Source organism: Protopterus annectens, chromosome 6.part0, assembly GCF_019279795.1.
Source record: "Protopterus annectens isolate FY-2018-M chromosome 6.part0, PAN1.0, whole genome shotgun sequence".
NCBI classification, from domain to species: domain Eukaryota; kingdom Metazoa; phylum Chordata; order Ceratodontiformes; family Protopteridae; genus Protopterus; species Protopterus annectens.
The window spans coordinates 1,096,875,599-1,096,900,104 of NC_056737.1; the positions used below are offsets into that span (position 1 = coordinate 1,096,875,599).

At 40.5% G+C, this 24,506-nt stretch overlaps 1 protein-coding gene across 2 annotated transcripts in view; it reads left to right on the plus strand.

Annotated features, from left to right (window-relative positions):
- CCDC88C (coiled-coil domain containing 88C) overlaps positions 1–24,506 on the plus strand; it is a 1,480,266-nt gene that overhangs the window by 1,332,704 nt on the left and 123,056 nt on the right. For both annotated transcript variants that reach the window (XM_044074710.1, XM_044074709.1), the window contains exon 24: positions 20,573–20,662. In XM_044074710.1, the coding sequence (XP_043930645.1) occupies positions 20,573–20,662 (90 nt within the window). The remainder of the gene's footprint in view (positions 1–20,572; positions 20,663–24,506) is intronic.

Below are 24,506 nucleotides of genomic sequence, written 5' to 3' on the forward strand. Positions count from 1 at the left end.
GTTGGGTGAGCTTGTACAGATGTATATTATTGGTTGGATTTTTCAGATTATATGGTTTTGATAAGGCCCAGTAGTGGATATCTTCCAGTGTTTTAGCATTGTTACTTGAGACATTTATTATATATATATATATATATATATATATATATATATATATATATATATATATATATGTGTGTGTGTGTGTGTATATAAAAATAGATACCTATCATTGAAGTTTCAAAACTTCAAAATGCATATGATCAAGACAATATGATCTAACTTTTAAAACATTGAATATTTTGAATGGAGATCGCAGTATAGCACAAATTGGGAAGTTTACCCTTTTCCCCACTGTAGTACAATCTCAGTGTTGGTATATTTAATTTGCATGGAGGTGGAGGGTGCAGGGGGGGGGTGTTGCTCCCCCCCCTCAAAAACATAAACATTTTTTTGTTTTTATTTATTTTTTTTATGTTCAGTGTTTCAAAACTTCGATCTTATGGTCTCGATCATATGAGTTTTGAAGTTTTGCAACTTTGATCATATCGGGATCCGTATATATATATATATATATATATATATATTTATATATATAAGTATATATATTTTATTTACATATATATATATATATATATATATATATATATAAATAAATAAATACATGCAGCCACGACTCTGTCTTGTATTTAGTATTAGAACGGTTAGTAGGTTCGTAGGTAAGCACTAGGCTAGCTGCCCTTGAGAGACATTTCAATCCTAGCCAGTTTCCCTTTTTGTGCTAGAATTAACCTACCCCATTTGGTTAGAGATTGGCTTTACCCCATGCCATGTTCATTAATTATGTATTACCCCAATGAGAATAACTTGGATCATACCATAGATAATTTGAGAGGACCCACGCATAGGATAAAGCATTTAGGAGCTGTCTCTGTCCATTAGTAGTGCAGGGGCAGTCTGGGGTAAATTTTCTATTTCTCATCCACAGATCCAAGTTTTGTTTGAATATGGACATGGATGAACTTTGTTTTATTTGGATGAGCAGTCTGTTCTACAGCAGCTGCATCCCCTGCAGAATATGCCTGTTCCTCCAAGCCATACTGTTGATGTTGCAGAAGAGGTTTAGATACCTAGTCCAAGCATTTATGATGCCATTTGATTTGCTGATGAGGAATTTGTTTTAAAGCAGCAGTATCCCCTGCAATATTTGCTTGTCCCTTTAAACTATTCTGTTGATGTTGTAGAAGTGGTTTAGATCCCTCTTGTGGGATTTCTGATTTATTTTATTTATTTATTTTACATTTGTTGACCGGGCTAGTCCAGCTGGATAATTTCCATTTTCAGTGGAGGCCCGGGGAGAAAAGCTCCACAGATTTAAAACAAGGTTATACAAATTGAAGATTTACTATGAGTTCCTTTGACAGACATTGAGTTAACATGGATAGTTAATAGTCTAGATCAAGAAAAATAGAACACATATAATGCTATCTACGTATTGAGAAAGACATTAATTATATCTAAAACTACACTCCATTCAGGTCATTTCATACATATTAGTGTATATACAATATATAATTTTTTTTTTTTTTTTTTTTTTGAGAACAGTAGAAACTGTAGAGTCATTAGGTTGTTTGAGAACACAGAGAAGGATTGCAGTTGAGAAGTGAGGAAGAATGATAGTAGAAGGTATTAGGTTTCTCAGTCGGGATTGGTACAAGAGCAGAGCCAGAAGTCTTTAAGATGTGCAAGAAGTTGTTTTTTAAAAAGATCAAAGGAGCCTATAGAGGTAATGTGTGAGGGGAGGTTATTCCATATTTTGCCTACTGCGTTGGGAAAAAGGCAGTTACCTGCAGAATTGGTAATTCGAGTTGTGTTGACTTGAAGCTTTTCAGCAGAACGTAGTTGTTTCAGGTTATTATAAGGGCTCAGAAGATTAGTGAGAGCTGGTGTTTTAGATGGTTGATATAATATGGTATGTGTTATTAAGAGTTGTTGATATATAATCTTGTTGGGAAGTTCCAACCAGTGTAAGTGTTTTAAGTTTAGACAGTGGTGTGTTCTATACTGGGATGCTGTGGCAAAGCGAGCTATATTGTGGTAGGATGTAGTAAGTTTCTTCAGGTTGCTTTTGGAGAGATTAGTGTAAATAGAGGAGGCATACAATAGGGTCGAGATAAGATGTGTTTGTGCTAAGGTGGTCCGTGCTTCTGGTGTAAGGTAGGGTTTGATTCTGTATAATGAGCCAATTTTTTTATTAACTGCTTTTATAGTGTTGTTGATATGGTAATCATAGCTAAGATTATTGTCAATAGTAACACCAAGTAGTTTAGTTGTTAAGTCTGGGGAGATGAGGGAGTTATCACTTGCAGTAATAGAAGTTAAGTTGTGTAGATTTGTGTGTAGGTGAGAAAAGTAGTAGTTTTGTTTTCTTGGGATTGAGGAGAAGACATCTTTTAGAGAACCAGTGTTCGACGATAGAAAAGGTAGCTTGCGTGAGTGAGTGGAGTTCAGATTGAGTGGAAGCTGTGCAAATAATGGTGGAATCATCTGCATATTGTATGCATGTAGTGTTTTGGATAGATGCTTGGAGGTCATTAATAAAGATAGAGAATAATAGTGGGCCTAGTATGGATCCTTGTGGGACTCCTAAAGAGATAGGTAGTAAGGAAGATAGACAATTTTTCCAGAGTACTGCTTGTTGTCGGTTTTCAAGATAAGAAGAGAACCAAGTTAAGGAGGAGGTATCCAAAGCATGGGATTTTAATATGTGTAGTAGAAGTGTGTGGTTGACCATGTCGAAGGCTTTTGACAGGTCTAGGAAAAGAGAAGAGGTTAGTTTGTTGTTGTTACGATTACAGTTGATGATGTTGGTAAAGGAAAGTAGAGCAGTGGTAGTACTATGTGAAGGTCTAAATCCATGTTGAGTATTTGCTAGTAGGTTGTTTTGAAGGAGATGGTTAAGTAGTTGTTTGTGTATGCATTTTTCCATGATTTTAGCTAGTGGAGATAATAGCGCTATAGGACGAAAGTTTGAAAGGTCTGTGGATTTGCCTCCTTTGTGTAGGGGTATGATATGAGATATCTTCCAGATTGCTGGAAAAGTGCTTTCTTTTATGGATCTGTTTATGAGGATGGAAACAGGGTAGGCGATAACTTTGGCTGCTACTTGAAGAAATTCAGCAGGAAGGTTATCAGCTGAGGGGGTAGTGGGTTTAAGTTTTTGTAAAAGAGATTGTATGTAGGAGGTAGGTATGGGTTGAAGTTGCAGGGGCGGAAGGCAGTTATATAGCTTTGACAGGGTGTGGGGGAAAGGGAGATATCTAGTGTATTTTTGTAGAAAAAAATTGCCAGCTTTTTTTGTTGCCCCTGTCTAATCTGATAATCTTATAGCCTGGCTGGACAATTTCTTCAGTTTTATTGAGTGATGGAGCCAGGCCTGTGTGGCAACTAAGATGTTTGGAATGTATAGTGCTATCCATGTGTATACTTCACGGAGTTTGTTATAAATGCTTCATAAGTTGGCATGGTGTAGATGAAGGCCAGTTGAGGTGGTGATAAAGGAGCCACTGGGGATATGCCATCTGCTGAATGAAAGTGTTGCGGTGGGCTTGGGTTTGGGTGAATGTCACTGCCAAGTTTTATGGTTATGAAGGTGTTCATGGTACGAATAGAGGCATTTTTGCTTGATTTTATGTTTAATGCCCAATTTGTGAATAAATGCCTGTTGCTTTGGATAATTGTACTAGAACAATAGGATATATGAGTGCTGATATAGATAGGTTGTGAATGGGAAATGAGGGTCAGAGGTATTTTGCTTGGAGAACACAATATAAGAGTTTTTTTTTGGAATTGTGAGGGTAATGGGTGTTTGTAGGATGTTAAAGGTGCAAATAGGAGAAGAGGTATTAGTAACAGAAACTGTGGGAGAAACGTTTCTGAAGAGTGAGAAATAGAGGGTTTCTAAGGCTAGGGGATGAAGTTGTAATTAAGATATAAGAAGTAGGGATGGTTTATTTGGGGAAAAGTAGAAGATGAAATTTAGAATAGTAGGTTGTGTTGAGTCAGTAGGCTTATAGGTAATTCTGAGATGCAAAGGTGTTTGAATATAGGTGCATGGAATATTGATATCAATAAAGATAAATGGTTGTGTTGAGAGGTCTGTTAACAGTTTGGAATAGGTATGGGTAAGAAAGAGTAGTAATGGAAAATACAGATTTACTTGTGTTTCGATGTAGAGAGATTGAGGGTTGAGGGCTGTAAGCAGTATAGTGAGATGATGAAAGCTGAGAGATATTATAGAGGAAGGGGTGAGAGATAAATATTGAGCTGATTGTAGCATATTATAGGAAATCAGTGGGGTGAATGGATGAGGTAGTTTTGATAACAAACTGCTTAGACGTACTGTTAGGGAGTGATGGTCTTAGTAGGAGTGTATATTGTGCAAAACAGTGTGGGAGGATGTAAAGATGTTGGAAATTATGTTAAATGTTAGAAAGAGGTTGGGAATAGGTGAATGGAAAGAGGAATCATTCTATAATAGTAGTAATGTTGTTGGGGAAGTATATGGATTGGGTGATAGATGTACATAGGTAGTATAATGCTAAAATAAAATGGTGTGGTTGGGAAATTAGGGGTAGGTTAGAGGAGCAAAGCAAATCTGAGAGTAACAAGGCTGAGCATAGAATATCTTCCCGACCGCAGGTCCTTTACTACAATAATCAGTTTGTAGCTGGTGCTCAGCAGTTGGCATGGAGGCACAAAGTAAAACAGGTTTTGTTTCATTTACTGACTGCAAACACAGAGAAGCTAGTGTTGTGAAGTAACACGTTTGCACAGTGTAATCTAACAGTCAAGTAAAAAGATAGTGATCAGTTAGGGAAGTGGTCCTACGAGTATAAGGACTACTGCTCTGTGGGGGAGATTACAACCACTTTTCAGCACAATTCAGAGACTTTTCTGATTAGTTTAAGTCGATACACAGCAAGACTGTTCATATTAAACTTGCTTACATCGTACAAAGACAATAATCTCAGTTGGCTATTGTTCACAGATGCAACTTTGCACGGTACCAGTTCACAGAGGTGTGACTTCTGGCAGAGTTCCTCTGTGTAAGAGACAGAGGGCCAATTTAATGTCCATGAGCTTTGCCCTGTGAAGGAAGATGGTGACTGATTGGATGTGGAGACGTAAGGTGAATTCCTTTGCTTAACATAACTTCCAGTGGTGACAACAGCTAACCACTACCCCAGCAGTTAGGGAATCTGAAACCTCGGGTAGGTATCATAAGAGGATATATGCTTTATTCACAATGGTTTTGAACTTAACTGTCTATCTCATGTGTTCCACTTTTAAGCCTCTGCATTGGACCAGGCTCAAAAAATAAATAAATAAAATAACCTCCTTACCTGACCCCTTAGAATGGAAAGCTGTAGTAATGCTACTTCACAGAGACTGTAAGATAAGCTCCACATGACTGTGCAGATAAGTGAGACAGAAAATCCAGAATGCCCTTCTAAGTGATGAGGTTTTCTTCACATGTCCTGCACAAGAGATTGTAGGTGATCCCTTCAGAAGGAAACACTAGAGTCAACAGCGAATGGTATATGTCCCCTTTCACAGCACCTTGAAAATGGCTAAGTGCCAAGTTCCTTTTTCTCTTCTGGTCTTCCTCTTCTGAATCTTTGAAGAAGTCTCTTGCCGTCCCCGAACCCAGTGATCATTCAGCAGCCTTGCATACCTTCATTCAGGTATCTTGGTGAAAACAAGATTGTCCAAGTTTATCCTAGCCTGAAGATGTCTTGCTCAGTGACAAGGCTGACCTTATCCGGGGCAGGGGGTATGTATTGGAGTTGGTTGATTTTATTTTCTGATTTGGCTTCTTTTATTGTGCCTTTATTTACATACTTGAAAAAAGCCGATTAGTCAGTTTTAATTTTTTTTCCATAGTTGTTGTGAAAAGGGAGGTAGAATGCTTCAGCAGGCACAAAGTAGTGGAATTTTACTCCATGTTGTACTTAATGACAAAAGACTATGTGGATTTTTGATCTCTATAGTTTATTTTTTCACTTCAGATATTTGAGAATTTGTATGTTTGCCCTACAGAAAAAAACTGTAGTGTTATGTATACTTACAAAAAAAAAAAGATAGGCAAATAATTTGTTTACCCAGTGCTTGTGTACCAGTATTCCAACCCTCAACAGGATAGTGGCTGTCATCCAGGCAGCCTTGAAGTATTTTTTTTTTTATCTTCATCACCCCAAAGCAATGTGCATGCTTGCAGAGGCAATAGTTTTCTCTGCCTTACTCTTTGAATGTGTCTGCATGTTTATGCATGCCCCATGAAGGCTGCTGCATGTCTGTGGAGCCATGCACATGTCCCAAGCCCATATGTTGCATGCTGTATACCTCAGTTTCCAGTAAGTGCTGGAATTGCCTTGCACTGGACCACCTTCTTCAGCCATAGGCAGTCAAGCCAGTTTTGGCTGCTCAATTCCACCCTCCCTGGTCATCTTCTCCTCTGCTTAGTCATTAGTTAATTCTGGGTTCTGTGGGTCATAGTCACGGCTTTCTTCTACTGCACCACAGAGCTGACTAACAGCAGCTTATTTTTATTATGTAACTATGATAAGTATTTATTAATGTAATCAAAGCATTCTTAGAGATATTTTTACATTATGTATTTTAAAATATTTCCTTTGAAAACAGAATAGTTAATAACATCAGATCTCTCACCAGCCAAATTGATTCAACATACCCATAACTTAGTGACTTAGTTTTAAAATATGTTACTGTTTGATCAGGGATCTTTAAAACCCATACCTTCTTGCTAGATCAATTGATAAACAGTTTTCTAACAGAATTTGTTACTGATCTCTGCTTTATCTGATGACCTAATAACCCTGAGAAGTAAACTTTTAATTGATTAAATGAAAAAAAAGCTTTGCTGTGCTTCCCACATTAAGTAGCACGTGTGCAAAAGGTTCAAACAAATGAAAATAGGTCATGCCGTTAACTCAACAAGACAAAATCCTATGCACCCCATCTGTGGGAATTTGCCCCACCACACCCCTTTGCAGTAACTTTGTGGTCATATAGCCACAGAGAGGGTGAGAGAGAGAAAGAAAACAAAGTTGTAATGTAAAGGAAATCACCATCTGTACACACAGAAATAACACCTGCAGTGATTTACTGTGAAAAGCATTGGTCAGGAAGTTTAGCTTTGGACTTGTGCTTGGCCTCATGGACTTTATACTTTACAAGGAGGACCGATGCTGTTTGCTGTGACATATGCACTACTGTGATGAGTTTTCCTAGAAATGTTAGTCCACTGTTCTGTCCTTCCCACAGAAATAAATGATTGGGCTGTACCAGTAGATGTGATGTATACATCTTGATACCGTGGGATTTGGGATTCACACTACAGCTTCTTTTGTTCTTCTGTGGACGTTATTGGTCTTTCTACCCTTTCTGGATCTCCCAAGTACTTAGCCTTGGAAGTGAGACTTTACAATGGAGAATTATTATTGTCTTCTGTTGTCTGGACTACAGACTACATTCAAGAAAGTCAAATGTCCAAGTGCACACCTTAAGCCTTTGCCCTCAGATTACTCCTCTTTTGGAGTTTGAAAATGTTATTCCACCTTTGAGGAAAAACACATCAACTTTTTCACTACAGAAGGACATGCATACCTTTTAAGGCTCTACGATCTGCTGTACGGCACAAAAAATGGGGCCATAGGCTGGAAGTCGGTTTCTCAGCAAGAGAGGATGGTTGCTTATGCATTTTGCCATTGTGGTTAACACCTGTCTGTGCCTTCTGGTGAAACTTCATTTAGGAAAGGCTGTAATTTACCCAGATTGTTCTCTGGTGATGTAAGATGGATTGGAACCCAGCTCTTGTTTTCCTAATTGCTCTGCAGCTGGTCTGAGTGTGAACAGAGAGAGTTTCCCTGCCCATGAGAATCTGTATTGACTTTGTCTAAGAGCCTAGCTTTTCCACTGATGGCTAGCTTCCTGCCAGATCTCCTGGCTGAGGTCTGGTCTTTGTATTGTCTATAAGGCCTAATTAAAGGTGATCCTGTATTGGTTGCTATTGTGCCTCTCTTCCTTTGCTCTCCTTTGTTAGTGTATGCAATTTCTCAGACTGCAAGCATTTTCTTTTCTTGTTTTTGCCCATCTGTTAGTTGATCATCGGCCCTCTTTCAGTCACTTGGCCCATTTGTTCCCCATTGCTGAGGTGAGAGTTGACAGGAAGGGGGCCATTGTCCAGACAGACACTCTCTCTCCATTTTGTGGAATTCCATTTTCTTTGTGGAGTTTGAAGTGATGTGCTTTTTTCACTTAGTGAATTGTGGATGATGAACGATTTATAATTTGCAGTCTAGTTCATTTCTTTTGCAGGTGGCAGTCGGAGATTGTGGGTCTTTGGGGTATGCTCACCCACTAAACACAGATGTGGGAATTCATGCATGAAACAGGAATTGGAAAGTTTACACGAGGGCACAGAAAGGCTGTAACTCGGTCTTATTTTATTTATTTATTTGGTAACTGGGTGGGTAGGCTGGACCAAAGACCCTTTTCAGCCACAAGCCAAAGCACTTGACTTTACTCTGAGATAACTGATATGTTAAGTACTCATGCATCCCTGTAGCTTAACAGGCCTCGTTATTCTTATTTTCAAAGCACATATTTCCCTTTAGATCATGTGATCATGATTAGACCAAGCCCTTTTTTTAAATTATTACCTTTACTCTCACACCTGTTATATGCTTTGGTTCTTTTCTCCTGTGCTTTGCTTCAGGTATCTTCACTGAATTTAAGCTGCCATATCTGTTGACCATTCTTTTGGGATGTACCAAGTCCATTTTCATCCATAAATAACTCCTTATTCTTTTGGGATGTACCAAGTCCATTTTCATCCATAAATAACTCCTTATTCTTTTGGGATGTACCAAGTCCATTTTCATCCATAAATAACTCCTTGTTCTTTTGGGATGTACCAAGTCCATTTTCATCCACAAATAACTCCTTTTTAATCTCTTTTGTCCTTCTGTTGTGCTGAAGGAATGGGTAAGCAGGGGCCCTTCTTTCTACAGTTATTTTCATTCTCATTACTTTCATATTAATTTATTTATTTATTTGACATTTGTTTACTGGGAACGTCCAGCTGGGCCAGAATGTGCCCATTTTTAGGGGAGGCCTAAGGAGAAATGCTCCACAATTGCAATATTTCAAAAATCAAGTACAGCTATTTTAAATCATAAAGTATCATGTTACATTACAAACCATCAAGTACAAATATTTTAAATCACAAAGTATATCATTCTACAAAACATAAGTGAAAAAACATTGCAATGAGAAAAAAATGGAACATTTGTTTCATGTTTCGTAATAGAGTGCAGTGAAAAACAATAACATGAGTTGGAGAAAATATGTGAGGAAAAAGTCAATAGTCATATTATTTGTTATACGGATTAGTATATGATAAATGAGACCTGAATCAATTATAATAAGATATTTAAAGAGATATCTGAGATTACATGATTAGAGACAGTGAATTGAAATTGAGTGATGTCTTCGTATGAGAGAGGGGTTCATATTATGGTTACAGAAGGAAGAAGAAGGCAGGGAAGGAGATTATGAAAAGAGTGCAGGTTGGGGGTCTACAGGTAGCTTAGGTGAGGAGGGAGGAAAAAGGTAGAGGAAAGGCCTGCAGAGATGAATTAAATCAGGTAAGGTAGTGCAGAAAACAGAGTGGAGTAGGAGGCTGGAGAGGATTGGAAAGTGTGGTCTTTGTTGAAGGGGGTGAGTGAAGTATAGTGAGTAAGTTCAGCCAGGATTGGCACAGGAGCAGGTCCAAGATTTTGTAAGATGTCCTTCTTTTCCTATGTTGCAGTATTCTTAATCTTTGGAATTCCCTGCCTAGGCGAACCGAGCGTCCAGCCTGTATACAAAATACATGGTACGTGCGGTGTTGCAGAAAGCACGGCAGGCAGCATAGGTCATAAAGGTGACTTCGGCACGTACCATCCCTAAAAACTTCTCTGCCACCAGTCTGAAGAACAGCTTCTTTTGTTCATCTGATCACTGAGCGTTTCCTAATTTCAGATAAGTGCCCTGTTGGGGAAACATTTTTTGCTGCATGATATCTAGAAAAGGCAAATGTAGTTGTGGATGTCAGATTCCACACAAAGACAGCCACAATCAGTGTTTGCTTTGTCTAGGGTCCAAGCATGATTACAAGTCTTGTGTGACTTTTCAGGCATTTGTCCCCAAGACCCTTCTTAGTCATTTGTTGGCTCTGAACATTTACCTCGAGAACCAACATCTGAAAAGGTTAGCTTTTGGTATGGAGGGCACTGCGGGTCTGTCCGGTGAACCACTGAAGAATAAGGCCAAAAAGGTCTGGCCCGAAACTTTGGCTGCACCTCTGTATTCGGACTTTCCTCTTGAGGCCAGTGAAGGCCCGGACGTCCATTTGATCTCTGATTCCCAACCTGTAGCAAGTACCATTTCAGAAGCTGTTAGGGTGCCACTAGCATGTCCACAGAGGCTATGCAGGTGTCCATTCAGGGTGACAAGAGGAAATCTTGGCCCATTATCTCAGATGTCCTGAACATTGTTCCTCTAGCTCCTCCAGTTCCTTCATCTCAGGAAATCGTGCCTAGTCATACAGGGGCTATCCCTTTACAACCTAGGGTGGATCCTCCTGGTAAAAAGAAGCATAAATAGAAACATGTTTCCTCTTCCCAGGATCCTTCTCCTGATTGGCAGGCCTTCTCACAGGGAATTTTGAATGCCTTCTTGGCTTTAAATCCATCCGCAGCTCTTCCACCCATTCCTGTTCCTTTACCCCACCTAGGAGATTAGTGTAGGAGCAGTAGGCCTCTGGTGAAGAAGAAGATTCTTCTTCTTCTGATGAATCCTTGATCTACACTTCCCATATTGAATCTCCCCTGGGTTATGCTTCCTTTGAATTAGATTCCAACAGTGGAGATTCTCCTGAGGAGGATTTGTCCTTTGGAGAAACTATTTCCAGTATGAGAGATCACTTCAAATGGGAAAGCAGTCCGGTATCAGAAGTTAAGAACAGATAATATGACCTGTTCCAGATGGATTCTCCTTCTCCCTTGGCCATCCATCCTGTTTTCCCTGCCTTTCTGGAAACCTTTCTGTCAGTGTCAGAGTCCAGATTCTCAACCCCAGCCTCAAAAAGGCCTGACAGATTCTATAAGGTTCCTGAGGGCAGCAAGTTCTTTTTCAAGTGTCGTACTGCAGACCCTGCAGTTATTTCTGTCTCTGCAGACAAACCTTCTAAATTGCTTCCTTCTGACAAGGATAGCAAAATGATGGAAAGGACAGGGAAAAAGTGTATACCTCCTCTACCCTGACTTTCAGAGCCATTAAGTACCAGACTCGCATGTCAAAGGGTCTATATTAGATCACCGAATGCTTAGGTAAGTGGATGGTGATTAATCGACCCCATGTAAACGAAAGCTTACAAAACCAAACTGTCAGAACAGCTATTTTTTTTCAAGGGAAAAAAATCGCTGTTCCAACAAAAAAAAAAAAAGTAAGCACATTAAAACATGAGATTAAGTGGGGGGCCTCGCAGCATGTGCTTACACCCCCCAACGTGGGGGACTGTGCCCCCCACACACATCCCTACTTAAATATACCAACTCTGAGACTGCACTACAGTGCCGAAAACGGCAAAGTACCGAAGCAGCCAAGCAAATTTTTTCCCAAGAAAAGAATTCGCTTACATGCCGCTTCGATATTTTGCAGTTTCAATTTTGTCAGTTCAACCAAGATGCATTCGAAAACATGCGTCTTCGGTCTGCTGATAGGAACCCCATGTCAAAATATGTTCTGGCCTTGCTTTTCCAAGCTTTTCAGCTGGTGTCAGACATTCCTGATGCTCCAGCCTAGGTGCAGCTTGCCTCTCCACTGTCTACCTCAGCCCAGGTGCTTAGACATTCTATTAAATGCAGTTATGATGCAGCTGAGGTATCTGCAAGGTCAGCAGCTTCAAATTCTGTACTTAGGAGGTACTCATGGTTGCAACTCCAGCTTTTGCCTGATAATAGGATCATAGGAGATCACTAGGTTATCGACCTGGAGGTCATTTTAAGTCTAGCCGTTTCAACCCAATATGCCATAGAGGTACTAGTCAATACCCAAGATTGCATTTACTGAAGACTGCCCATGTCCAGGAGGGTTATGGATGCTGTCCTCAGTAAGACTTTACAGTGCCCAATCCACTCATCCAGGTTCCTGTTGAACAGTGTCATAGAGGTGCTCTATTTTACATTAATTAGTAGCCTGTTCCAAAGATAAGTCCCTGGAATGGGTAGCCCTAGATCCATTTGATTTACAGGTATGCAGTAATTTTATTAGGTCTGGGTCTTGGGTTGCTCTGTAGGCCAGGCATAAGTATCCCCTAAGAAGTCTACATGATAAGGGTATAGTGACAGGGACTTTAGTCAGTCCATGTAAAGCACATGCTGGAGGCCCTTGATCTTCTTTGTAGATATCTCTGAGGTCTCTCTGATTGCTGTAGGTGCTTAGCATGGTACATACCAAATGGGGTGTTATACTCAATTATGGGCCGGATAAGTGCTGAGTATAGCGGGTTATAACTTATTTTGATCTCAAAGTGATGCCTTTACTAATCAAGTGAGCTATGTGGAAAGCTTTCCTTACAATGGTAGGCACGTGGTGGTCAAAGTTAAGGTCACGGTCAACCTGTGATCCCAGGTCTATTGCCACTTCATAGTTACTTAGGGTATTGTTATTGATTTGATAGTTTGAAGGGACATTGTTTATGCTGAAGGGAATGATGATGCATTTCTTTGCATTCAGTTTGAGACTGTGACTAAGACACCAGTCATTGGTCTGTATGAGACCATTCTGGAGTATACTGACTTCATTTGGGGATTCAGTGATTGCACCTAGTTTGCAGTCGTCTGAAAACCTGGTCAGCCACAACCCTTTAGTTTTGACTTGAACGTCTGAGAAGTATATACCAAACAATAGGGGTCCCAGTACTGACCCCTGTGGCACCCCACTGATAACAGGTCTTCTGGTTGATGTGGAGTCACCCACTTTGATAGTGTGCATCCGATTTGTGAGCCAGTTGACAACCCATCTCACAGTGATGGTTTAAAGGCTAAAGTTATGGTTGCACCTCTGGACTTTGATGCCCTTTTAGGTGCTGAAGCTGCAGCCCCTGTTCAGTTCCCTGCATGACAAAAGGAAAGCACTAAAAGAACTGAAATACCTCTTTGTGTCTCCAGTCTCTAAATACCAAAGAAATTACCTTTCCAAGTGACAATTTGTCAGAAGGAAACAACGCAATTCCCCTCCTTCACATAAGAAGGGGCTCGTAGACATGGATCTTCCAGACCCTAGTAAACCCCTGCCCAAAAACCCACCTTTCAAGACGGGTCAGGTAGTCTGTGACTACCTGGCAAATCTCTCAAACATACCCCTTTCCCAGTGCCTATCTTCTTCTCTTCCTTTTTGGACAAGTATCTCCACCAACCAGTGGGTCCTTTCCATTCTACAAAACGGCTATTAGATGGTATGGAAATCTGTCCCTCCCTTCATGGGGATTCCACAACCCCCTCAGGACCAGATTCATCTGTTCCCACAAATCCTACAGGAATTGCTAAATCAAGCAACTATTCAAGACATTCCACCTCTACAAAAAGGAAGGAGAGTTTCATTCAAGAATGTTCCTAGTTCCCAGGAAAGAGGGTCCTTGGAGACCAGCTGTAGACCACTCACATCTCAACCTTTTCCTCAAAGTGCCAACCTTTCATAGGTTCATAGGTTGGTACTAGGCTATCGGCCCTAGGGCCTATACACGCTTAGCCATAACAATTCTCTGGCTATTTCTTCCCACACTATTTACTTCCCTGGACCCCTGTCTAGCAGGGCAACTGACATGATCCCCAGGGTGAATTTCCTTTCTCCCATACAATCATCAAGGGTCCTTTTTAAGAGGGCCAAAGAGGTGCTCTGCTTGACATGTATGGGCAGTCTATTCCAGAGTCTGGGGAGTCTCTGGGTCAAGAACCTATCCCTCTAGCATGTTTTATTTATTGTGATGACAAGGTTTAGATCCCTGGAGCATGTGGCTCTGAGAGATTGGGATTTCTTTGTGTAGCATGTCCAATAGCTCTGGGTTTGACATGGCCTTGTATGTTAAGCAGAGATCGCCTCTGAGTAGACGATATGCAACAGAGTATAGCTGGAGTTTTTTAAGGTGGTCAGCGTAGGGCACCTGCTTTAGGCCTGTGATTCTTTTAATGAGGTATTTCTGCGGCCTTTCCAGTTGTTGCAGATGTCTTGAGAGGTACATACCAAAAGGGGCATTGTATTCTATAATGGGTCTAATGAGGGATGAGTACAGTGGGACAATTACCTCCTTTTTCCTGGATGAAAAGCCCTTTGTAATGAGGTATGCCGCATAGAAGGATTTCCTGACTGTTATGGCGATGTGGTTATCGAAGGTGAGACCACTGTCCACCTGTGTCCCTAAGTCTCTTATCATACTTTCGGTGTTTAGTGTACTGCCACCTATGTGGTAATTCACGGGTATATGGTTTGTCCCAAAGGGGATAACTATACTTTTTTGGCATTGAGCTTGAGCCCATGGCTCTGGCACCAAGCATCTGTTTCTGTAAGGCCCTTTTGTAGAGTATCCACATCATTTGGGGATTCAGTAATGGCTCCCAGTTTGCAGTCACCTGCGAACTTTGTTAGCCAGAGTCCCTTAGTGTTGGCTTGTACTTCAGAGAAGTAGATGGCAAACAAGACTAGTCCCAGGACTGAATCCTGAGGTACTCCACTTGTCACTTGTCTGGAGTTGGATTTGGAGTCGGCTACTTTTACAGTGTGGGTTCTGTCAGTAAGCCAGTTGGCAACCTACCGAGTGACGTAGGGATTAATGCCCAGCTTAGTAAGTCTGTCTATGATTCCAGAGTGGGGGATGGTGTCAAAGGCCTTGGCGAGGTCCAGATAGGCTGTGTGGACCACCTTACCTTCGTCCACGGCTCTGGAGACTGATTCGAAGAAGTCGATCAGGTTCAGGAGACAAGATCGGCCCTTCACGAACCCAAACTGGGTGGGATCCAGTGTTTGAAGGTTGCCAATATCTTTGGTTATAAGTTCCATGATAATATGTTCCATGGCCTTGCAGATCAGGCTCGTCAGACTGATGGGGCATTAGTTCTCGGGGTCCAAGGTGGATCCCCCCTTGTGGAGTGGGATAACTGTAGCTGTGCGCCACTCAGTGGGCACGAAGCCTGAGGTGAGGCTATGATTAAACATGACACTTAGGTGAGGTGCCAGTTCATTTTGTAGTTCATGTAATACACAGCCCAGAATGTCATCTGGTCCCATGGATGCTGCATTCTTAGCTTTGGAGAGTGCGGTTTGTACCTTTCATATGCTCTCTCTGCAAACTCTTACTACTTCTGCTCTCCCAGGCCTTTCTAGTCACTATGGACATCAAGGATGCATACCTGCATATCCCATTCTTCCGCAATACAGGACGTTTTTACACTTTTTTTGTTACTTTCTGCCATTTTCAGTTCTGTGCTTTGCTGTTTGGACTCTCTACTACACTAAGGGTATTCACAAAATGCTTAGTTCCTGTCTTTGCTTTCTGCAGACTCCCAAGGAATTCTGATATACCCATACCCGGATGGCCTGGTAATTCAGGCAGCCCACCCAGACATTCTAAAAGAAAGCCTAGCCTTCACATTTTCCCTGCTCCAAGGCCTGGGTTTCACCATAAGCTCCAGCAAGTCCTCTGTCAATCCTTCCCAGCATCAGCTCTTCCTGGATGCTGACTGAGAATAGAACAGATGCTGCCTTTCATCCCTGCTCAAAAAATGGAAACTCTGCTCAACTACTTTCACAACCTACTCCTCTTAACCTCCATCTCTGCCAGGAAGTGCTTGCATATACTAGGGTTCATTCAATCACTCATTTCCATGCTACCCCCGAACCAGACGTCACATGCAGAAAATCCAGTGTTTTCTAAAAACACTTTGGAGCCAGCATGTCCATCTCCTGGAATTTATACTTCCAATTCTCCCTTGCATAAAGAGAAAAATTCAGTGGTGGGTTCAACAGATTCAGCTGAACCCAGGGCTTCCATTTCAACAGCCAACACCAGTTCAGGAACTCTACACAGATGCCTCAGACTTCGGGTGGGGAGAAGCTCTGGGCCAACTGAAAGTCCAGGGTCTTTGGTCTCCCTCAAATCAAGACGCAGCATATCAGCATAAAAGAGATGAGGGCTTTGATCCTGGCACTTCAAGCCTTTCTATCCTCACTACTCCCAGGACCCCTGAAAATATTCACAAACAACACTACAGTTCTATGGTATGTGAACAGACTGGGAGGGGAGCACCAAGTCTTACCTGTTTTCCAGGCTGGCCCTTCAAGCCTGAGAGATTGCCTCTCAAGCAAACGTTTTGTTGCAAACAGTTTAAGTTTATATTCCTTCAGCTCAAAATGTAATGGCAGACACTGTCAGCAGGCCCAGGAAACATGCCCATGAGTGGATGCTTCACAGGGATGTGTTTCTGGATATTATCCACTGGTGGAGTACTGCTCAAATAGACCTATTCACCTCCCCCATGAATAGAAAACGTCCAAAGTTTTGTGCCAGAGTTCCAGACCCTCTGGTATGGAAGGTGGATGCCCCTGTCCTTCTCATGAAAGGGGATGTTTCTTTATGCATTCCCCCCTTTCCTCCTTATCCAAAACTTCCTACTGAAAATACAGCAGGACAAGACAAAAATCTTGCTGGTGACTCCCTTTTGACCAAGTCAGCATTGCTTCCCTCTTCTTCTGCATTTAGTGAAGGGCAATCATCACAAGTTACCCCATAGGGTGGATCTTATTACACAAGACAAGGGATCACTTGTCCATCCACATCTGACTTCCCTGAATCTAACTCTGTGGATGATAGGCTTTTGATCCCTTTCCCGACACCTTTTCTCTGAAGATGTGCTGCTAGTCCTGCAGGAGGCCAGGAAACTCAACACTAGGAGATCCTATTTATCCAAATGGAAGAGGTTCTTCATCTGGTATCTAAGAAAGACCTGGATCCTTTTCAGTGGACATTCCAGTGGTTCTTTCCTATTTGTGTGTGCTACTTAAGGCTGGGTTGGCCTACTCTTCTGTTAAAGGCCACCTGTCAGCCATTTCAGCATGGCTGTCATTATCTCCTCCACTAGCCTCTAGGTTAGAAGTTAAGCTCTTCCTCTAAGGCACCCTTCACATTAGACCTCCCAGGAAAGCTATTCCTCTTCCCTGGGATCTAAATTTTGTGTTGGAAAAGCTCACTCAGGCTTCCTTAAAAGTTTGTACTTGGAAAACAATTCTGTTAGTAGCCATCACCTCTGTCAGAAGAGTTTCTGAACTCTAAGCCCTTATGGCTTGCCAACCTTTTCTCATTTTCCAGGAGGGCAGGGTATCTCTCCGTACTATCTCTTCCTTTATGCCCAAGGTGGTTAATGACTTGTCCCTAAACCAATCTATTCATTTATCCACCTTTTTTCCTAACCCTAAAAACCTTTTTGAGAGGGTACTTCATTCCTTGAATGTGCATAGACAACTCCATTTTTATCTGGACAAAACCAAGCCTATTAGGAAAACTGAGCGACTGTTTGTTTCTTTCTATCCTAGGGCACTGGGGAAGTTTGTCTCCAAACAGACTATTTCTGCTTGGATCTCTAAGGCTATTTTTTACATTTATGTCTTCCAGGGGGAGACACTCCCTACTCCTGTGAAGGCTCACTCCACTAGAGCTGTAGCCTTTTCAGGGGCTTTCTTCAAAGGTCTGGATACTGCTTATATTTTGTAAGTGGACACATGGTCTTTTTGTCCATACCTTCACCAAACATTACAGACTGGGCACTATCTCAAGGTCCAGAGTGGGATTTGCTAGGGCAGTCCTGCATGGGTTCATAGAAACCTCTCTGCTCCATCCTTCCATGAGCTTTGGTACTCTCCCTCAGGTTATGAATACTGCAGCATAGGAATACAAGGACATAAAATAGTTGTGTAAAATCCTACCATAACCACAGATGTCCTTCTCTTCCATGTTGCAGTATTCTATCCCACCCTCCTACCCCCTTGATACTTGCTGTTTGCTTGGTTGATGTGATGTACCTCAAATCCTTGGACTGGTGCTCTGACTTGGCCATTCAGTTCTGATGGATGGTATGTGCCAATGTCACTTTTATGGCCTACATCGCCTGCTTTGCTATGTGCAATGTTGCACGTACCATGCAGTAGTAAAGGTGTTTCGTATACAGGCTGGATGTTCCGGTCACCTAGGCAGGGAATCCCAAAGGTTAAGAATACTGCAGCATGGAAGAGAAAGACATTTATAGTTATGGTAAGATTTTACACAACTGTTCTGTATTCTTTTAGGGAGCATTTAAAGGTGTGTAGGTTAGAAATCGTTCTGGTGGATAGAGGTAAAGAGTTCCACTTTTTTGCTACTGAGTATGAGTATAGGCTTTGTCCAGGGGATTTATTTGGTTTATTTATGATGAGAAGTTGTTTCTCTTCTGATCTAAAGCTCTTTTAGGGAAATATATGTTGATTAAAGGGGTAAAAGCTGGGCAGGCTAATGGCCTGTGTTTGATTTCATGTATTGTTATACACTGAATGTAGGACAGGTGGAGGGGGAGTTCCAATCAGCTAAGGGGTATGCAGTGTTTTACAGGGATGGCTAAATAAAGGAGGATGAATTAGTAGCAAAGTTAGCAGTCTTGTTGTAACAGCTTTCAAGTTTATTTTTTTATGGAGGATTGTAAGTTAGAATTGGTGCTTCATAGAGTAGGCAGGGCACAAAGTAGGTTTTGGCTAGAGTAACTTTTGTTTATGTGTTCAGAAAATGATTGTTTCTGTATAGCATGCCTAGTTTTTGATGGATTTTTCTGATATTGCTTAGGATGTGGAGGTCAAATTTAAGACTATCATGTACTATGACTAATAATAATAATTTGGTATAGTGGACTAATTCAATTTCAGTGCCATTTGCCGAAAATATTTTGAAAGATACTTTGTTAGGAGCGCGAGTTTTTGGGATAAAGAGGAGGAGTTTGTTTGTTGGGGTTATTTAGAAGGAGTTATGCCGTTGTAAGCCAGATTTCAATGGAGATGACAGCTTGTTGAGTGATTTCTTGGAGGTGAGTTAAGGTGTTTGAAGAGCAGATGATAGTAGATTCATCTGAGCATTGAATCACAGTGCCTGACTGTAGCTTATTGATAAAAATATTGAACAGTAGAGGACCAAAGATGGATCCTTGTGGGACTCTTGTGGAAGTGGGAAGGTATGCAGAGATGGATCCTTGCAATTTTGCAGCTTGTTGTCTGTTGGCTAGCTAGAGAACCAGTGAATAGATGGAGATGCTGGACTCTGGGTGGAAAATTGATTGAGGAGTTTACCGTGAAAGACCAAGTTTAAAGGCTTTTGATAGATCTAGAAATACTGCAGCTACAAGCTTATTAGAGTTGCAAGCTTTATTATCAGTGTCTGTAAATGATAGTAATGCAGTAGGGGTGCTGTCGTCTGGCCGAAGTCCATGTTGCGTATTGGTGATTAACTTATTTATATGTGCACCTTGGAATTATCTAATCTTTATCTGCTTTTACTTTCAGATGTTGAGCAGTGTGTGTCATTTGCAGTATTATGCAAATGGTAAAAGGTAATATCCATGAACTGTAGCCATATTAATGTGAAAAGTGTGTTGCCTTTCCTAAATACTGCAGTATAAACTGACTTTAAAATTCTAACAAATTTAAATAATTTCTGATTCCTAAGTTTTCCTGAAACAAAATGTACTTGATTTTTTTTCTGTCCAAGCACAAGCTTTTTTTGTGGTTTGATTCATTGGTGTTCCTCCTTTGAGGGTGTGTTCCATAGTTTATTTTCAGCCAGTAATGCTGTGCCAGATGCTTTCTTTATTAAAAATAGGTCCTAGTCCATTACCTGTTTTTACATTTTTAAGCTAGGCTGTTATTTGTAACTATTTTTTTTTATTTGTAGTGAAATGCATCTCAAAACTTGTACCCCATAGGTAGCCTTACTGAGACACTTACAGGATTTCAAGAGCTGCTGGTCATCGCTTGGAATGGTATATTTTGATGGCCTTTTTGAGAATAGGGCACCCGCAACTGTCAAATCCAATGGCTATCTTACGTAATAGTATGTTAGAGGTCAGATCTCTAGAGATCAGAAAGGCTGTTTAATGCTGGGTTCAGCCGTTAATAGTCTGTTGAAGCTGTTTATGCTTTTTTATAATGAGTGCTTAGAAATGTGCATAAACCAGATGTTGTCATCTCAGCAATTTGCAGAAGAGCAGAAATTTCAGCTGTCCGGTTTTGGCCACATATATGGAGAGATGTGGCATTTGGCCACATATATGGAGAGATGTGGCTCCATAACTCTTTAGCAGACTACGTTTATGTAGTGTAGTAACATAGAAACATTTACTAAAGGCATGCTGAACTGATAATGTGGAAGTCTGTGTTAATTTTTGTTTCTGCCCACCAGTGACAAACTGAACACCTTAAGAAGACAAAAGGAAAAACTAGAGGAAAAAATAATGGATCAATACAAGTTTTACGACCCTGTGCCAAAAAAGTAATTATCTTTTTCTTTTTTGTGATGTCATTTATTTTGTTTTATTTATGATTAATTGCATATTCATCACGTTTATAATATATTAAACTGTAAAACCAAGGAAACTTTAGTTTTCCCACTCCAGTCCAGTGTCTCCAAATTAAACGACTGTTTTATTTTACTGTTGCAGCAAGGCCCTCTCTTCCATGTCAGGTTGTGTATGTACCCAAATTCATCTATGCGCACAAAGTACATGTTTGTTTTTGTAATCTGGAGATGCTTTTTTTGAGCAGGGTGTCATTCTTATATATGTTGTACATTTGTTTTTGTGTTCTATTTTACATAATTTTGCAGTTTTTATTTCACTAGATATTGGCATAAAACTTGCCAATACAAGTCTTTATTTTATTTTTTTCATTTTTACATTTTAAATATATTTCCTTTTCTTTTAGACTCATAAGTGATTGTTTTCTAAGTGATATGTATATGACATACAGTACTTCATTAAACAAAAAAAAAAGCAATAAATGATTTAAAAAAATCTATAAAAAAAAATCTGATCACCATTACAAAGTGGCAAAATAATCTATACATTTGTTTTCTTCCAGATAAACTTTTCACTTTGTTCAGGGGTAGCTGAAAAGTATTAATCTTCCATTGCTGATAAAATATGTAAAAACAAAAATAAAACTTAATATCAAAAAGAGCAAACATTAATGGCCACGAATACAAAAACCAGGTGAAGACATTTTTCTTGTATATAAATGTTCAAGTCTAAAACAAGTTTACTTTAAGTATTTGCACCAGGTTATTGATTAGGAGGTGCAGCATTCATGGGGATCTGCTGTGTGGTGAGAGTTGAAAAAGTGATGCATTTGTGGTTAGACAACTTGTTTTGGGGTAGCAGGTTTGGAAAAAAACACCTTCTCCATTGAAGAATCTTCTCTTACACTCACCAGTGTGGGTGTGGGTTGTAGGGGGGTATTGTTTGTGATTTGTCTGGGTGTACTCTGCATTATCACCTCTTAAGCTGTCCAGTATTTATATGTTTTGTGTTGAGTTCAACTCAGACAAATCTATTGTAGAATAACAGTTGGCCATAAAAAGATCAACATCCACCAGTTCACTATCAGCGTAGTCTCTTATGGCCTCTTTTATGTAGCCTTGTAGAGCTAGTGCTAGAGAACAATGTCTTTATATATGGAAATAAACATTACTGGCAGAAATGGGGGATAGCCATGGGCACCCCCTGTGCAAACACCTATGCGAACCTCGTTTTGGCACAATGGGAAGAGCAATGGTTTGCGGATGAGAGAAACCGATGGAAAGGCTAACTATTATTCTACAATAGATTTGTGGATTATGTTTTCCTTCTGTGGGAACGGAACAAAGCTACGCTAAATGAGTTTGTCAATTTCTTACTGAGTATGACCACATTTCTGAAATTTGATATTAAGTCATCTGATAAAGAGAAAGCTATACTAAATGAGTTTGTCAACTTCTTACTGAGTGCGACCACATTTCTGAAGTTTAAGTCATCTGATAAAGAGATTGTGTACTTAGATGTGAAAGTATATCTGGGTTCCACAGGCATTGATACTGCATTGTACAGAAAACTGATGTGGTGCAACCGTATGCTGCATTCCACCAGCATGCATCCCAGGCATATTTTCAGAAGCGTAGTGGATAATCAAACCACACGTATCTTGAAGTTATCGACCAAAGAGGAAACCTTGCTGAAGGAACATGAGGAGCTATTAAAAAAACTTCAAGGAGAGAGGTTATACTGAAAAAGCCGTTAAGATGAATGCTATGAAAACAAGTGAGTTGAGATCTACTAAAGGGAGACCCTACTATTCCAAGCATCAAGATTATGAGCAAACAAGTTCAACTGTACCCACTACAACTAAAGTAAGATGCACCTTAACTTACAGTACTGACAACAAGACGATATGTGATGTCATTAAAAAGTATTGGCCAGTATTGACGTCTGATGCCAAAATAAAAGAAATCATTGGTGATAATCCCAGCTTTGCTTTCAGAAATAAGAAAAACTTGAAGAGGCTGCTATGCCATAAGGACGGCATTAATAAGGGAGTAACTAATATTGCATATACACATAGAGGCACTTGGAAATGTGGCTGCTGTAAGGCTTGTCATTTGATTAATACAAGTAACGTTTTCAAACGTCCAAAAACAGGAAAATGCTATAGCTTAAAAAATTGGGCTACTTGTACCACCAAAAATGTGATTTATATCACTACATTGCTCAGCCTGTTATATAGGCATAACAAACAGAATGCTAAAAGAGCGTATCCTACAGCATTTATCTGATATAAGGAATAAAGTAGATACAGATGCCCCCTCTATTCACATGTGAAGCGTAATAACACCCACTCGTTTAAGTTTATGGTCATCTCTACTGGAAAAGAAACATTGAGAGGAGGTGACTTGCAGAATAAAATCTGTAAAATCCTCCTTGACTGCATCACACAGGATTGTGTTTCTGGGCTGCCTTCTAAAAACTCAGCAAAATGCTTTTCTTACCCAGGAAAGGGTGGATTTGTATCTGGAAATGTTCCCAGGCTTCTCCATTCGGTCTGACTTCGGCAAGAGAGTATCTGAGGATCTTTGGGTTCATGGCTTTTACGATTGTCATCATTTTCTTGCTAAGTTACACATGAGAAAAATTCAGTGGCTTTTAAAGAACACATGGACCCAACATTCTCATCTTCTGAAATTTCATGATCTAGTTTTGGGCTTTGTCAAAAAGGAACTGCACTGGTGAAGATTTCAGATGGCTCAGAATCCAGAACAAATTGTGCACTGATGTGGTAAATCTGCCCTCCAGCAATAAAATTTGATAAAATTAAAAATAATGCCTCAAACAGATGCCCTATGCAGCTCGACTGAAGAAACTCCACTTGTACTTGGTTACATACCGCCTACTCAGAGGTGATCTCTGCCTGACATACAAGGTCATGTTCAACCCAGAATTGATGGACATGCTCCTCCTAAAGAAAACCATATCCCCTCGAGCCACACACTCTAGGGATCTAAACCTCACCACAACAATAAATAGGACATGCTGGAGGGATAGATTCTTGTCCCAGAGACTTCCCATGCTTTGGAACAAGATTACAATCTACATTAGGCAGAGCTCCTCGCTAACACTCTTCAAGAGAAATCTTAACGAGTGGATGGGAAACAGAAAGTTTACCCCGGGGATCACTTCAGTGGCTCTGCTGGACAGAGCCACAAGGAACTAATCTAAGAGGGCAGCGAAAGCCAACACATTCTGGCTAGGCTTATAAATGCCTTCAGGCAGATAGCCTAGTACCTGCCTATGAAACTATGAGTAGAACGGAGGTAGAAGAACTCAAATGGATAATAGACCTAAGGGCAGATTGCCCTCCAGGCTTGAATGGAATGGTACCATTGAAACCAATTTTGAAAGAACGTGGTCTAAATGGGAGGAGATGGCAACAGCTTCAACACCATTGCCCCAAAATAAAGGAGTGTTCATTTGAGTGACAGCTACTATGGGGATTGCTTCATAGCTACTATGAGGAAGTGATGTAAACTGAAGTACTGGTCTTTTGAGTGACACATTCTGTTTGAGGAAGTGATGAAATGGTTTTCAAAAGATCGTGATTGGTCTAGCCAAGTTTTTAAACATTCAGTTTTAGGCCCAGAAAATAGGATCTGAAGAAGGCTAAGGCCGAAAGGGCTTGTCCTGCTTGCCTATTTTATTGGCGTTGCATTAAAGTTTTTATGTGAAATCTGTGCTCTGTTCATGGTGGTACATTCAACTATCTGTTTTTAAAGTTGTTTTGGATTTGGACTACCTTCAGTGGTGTGACTT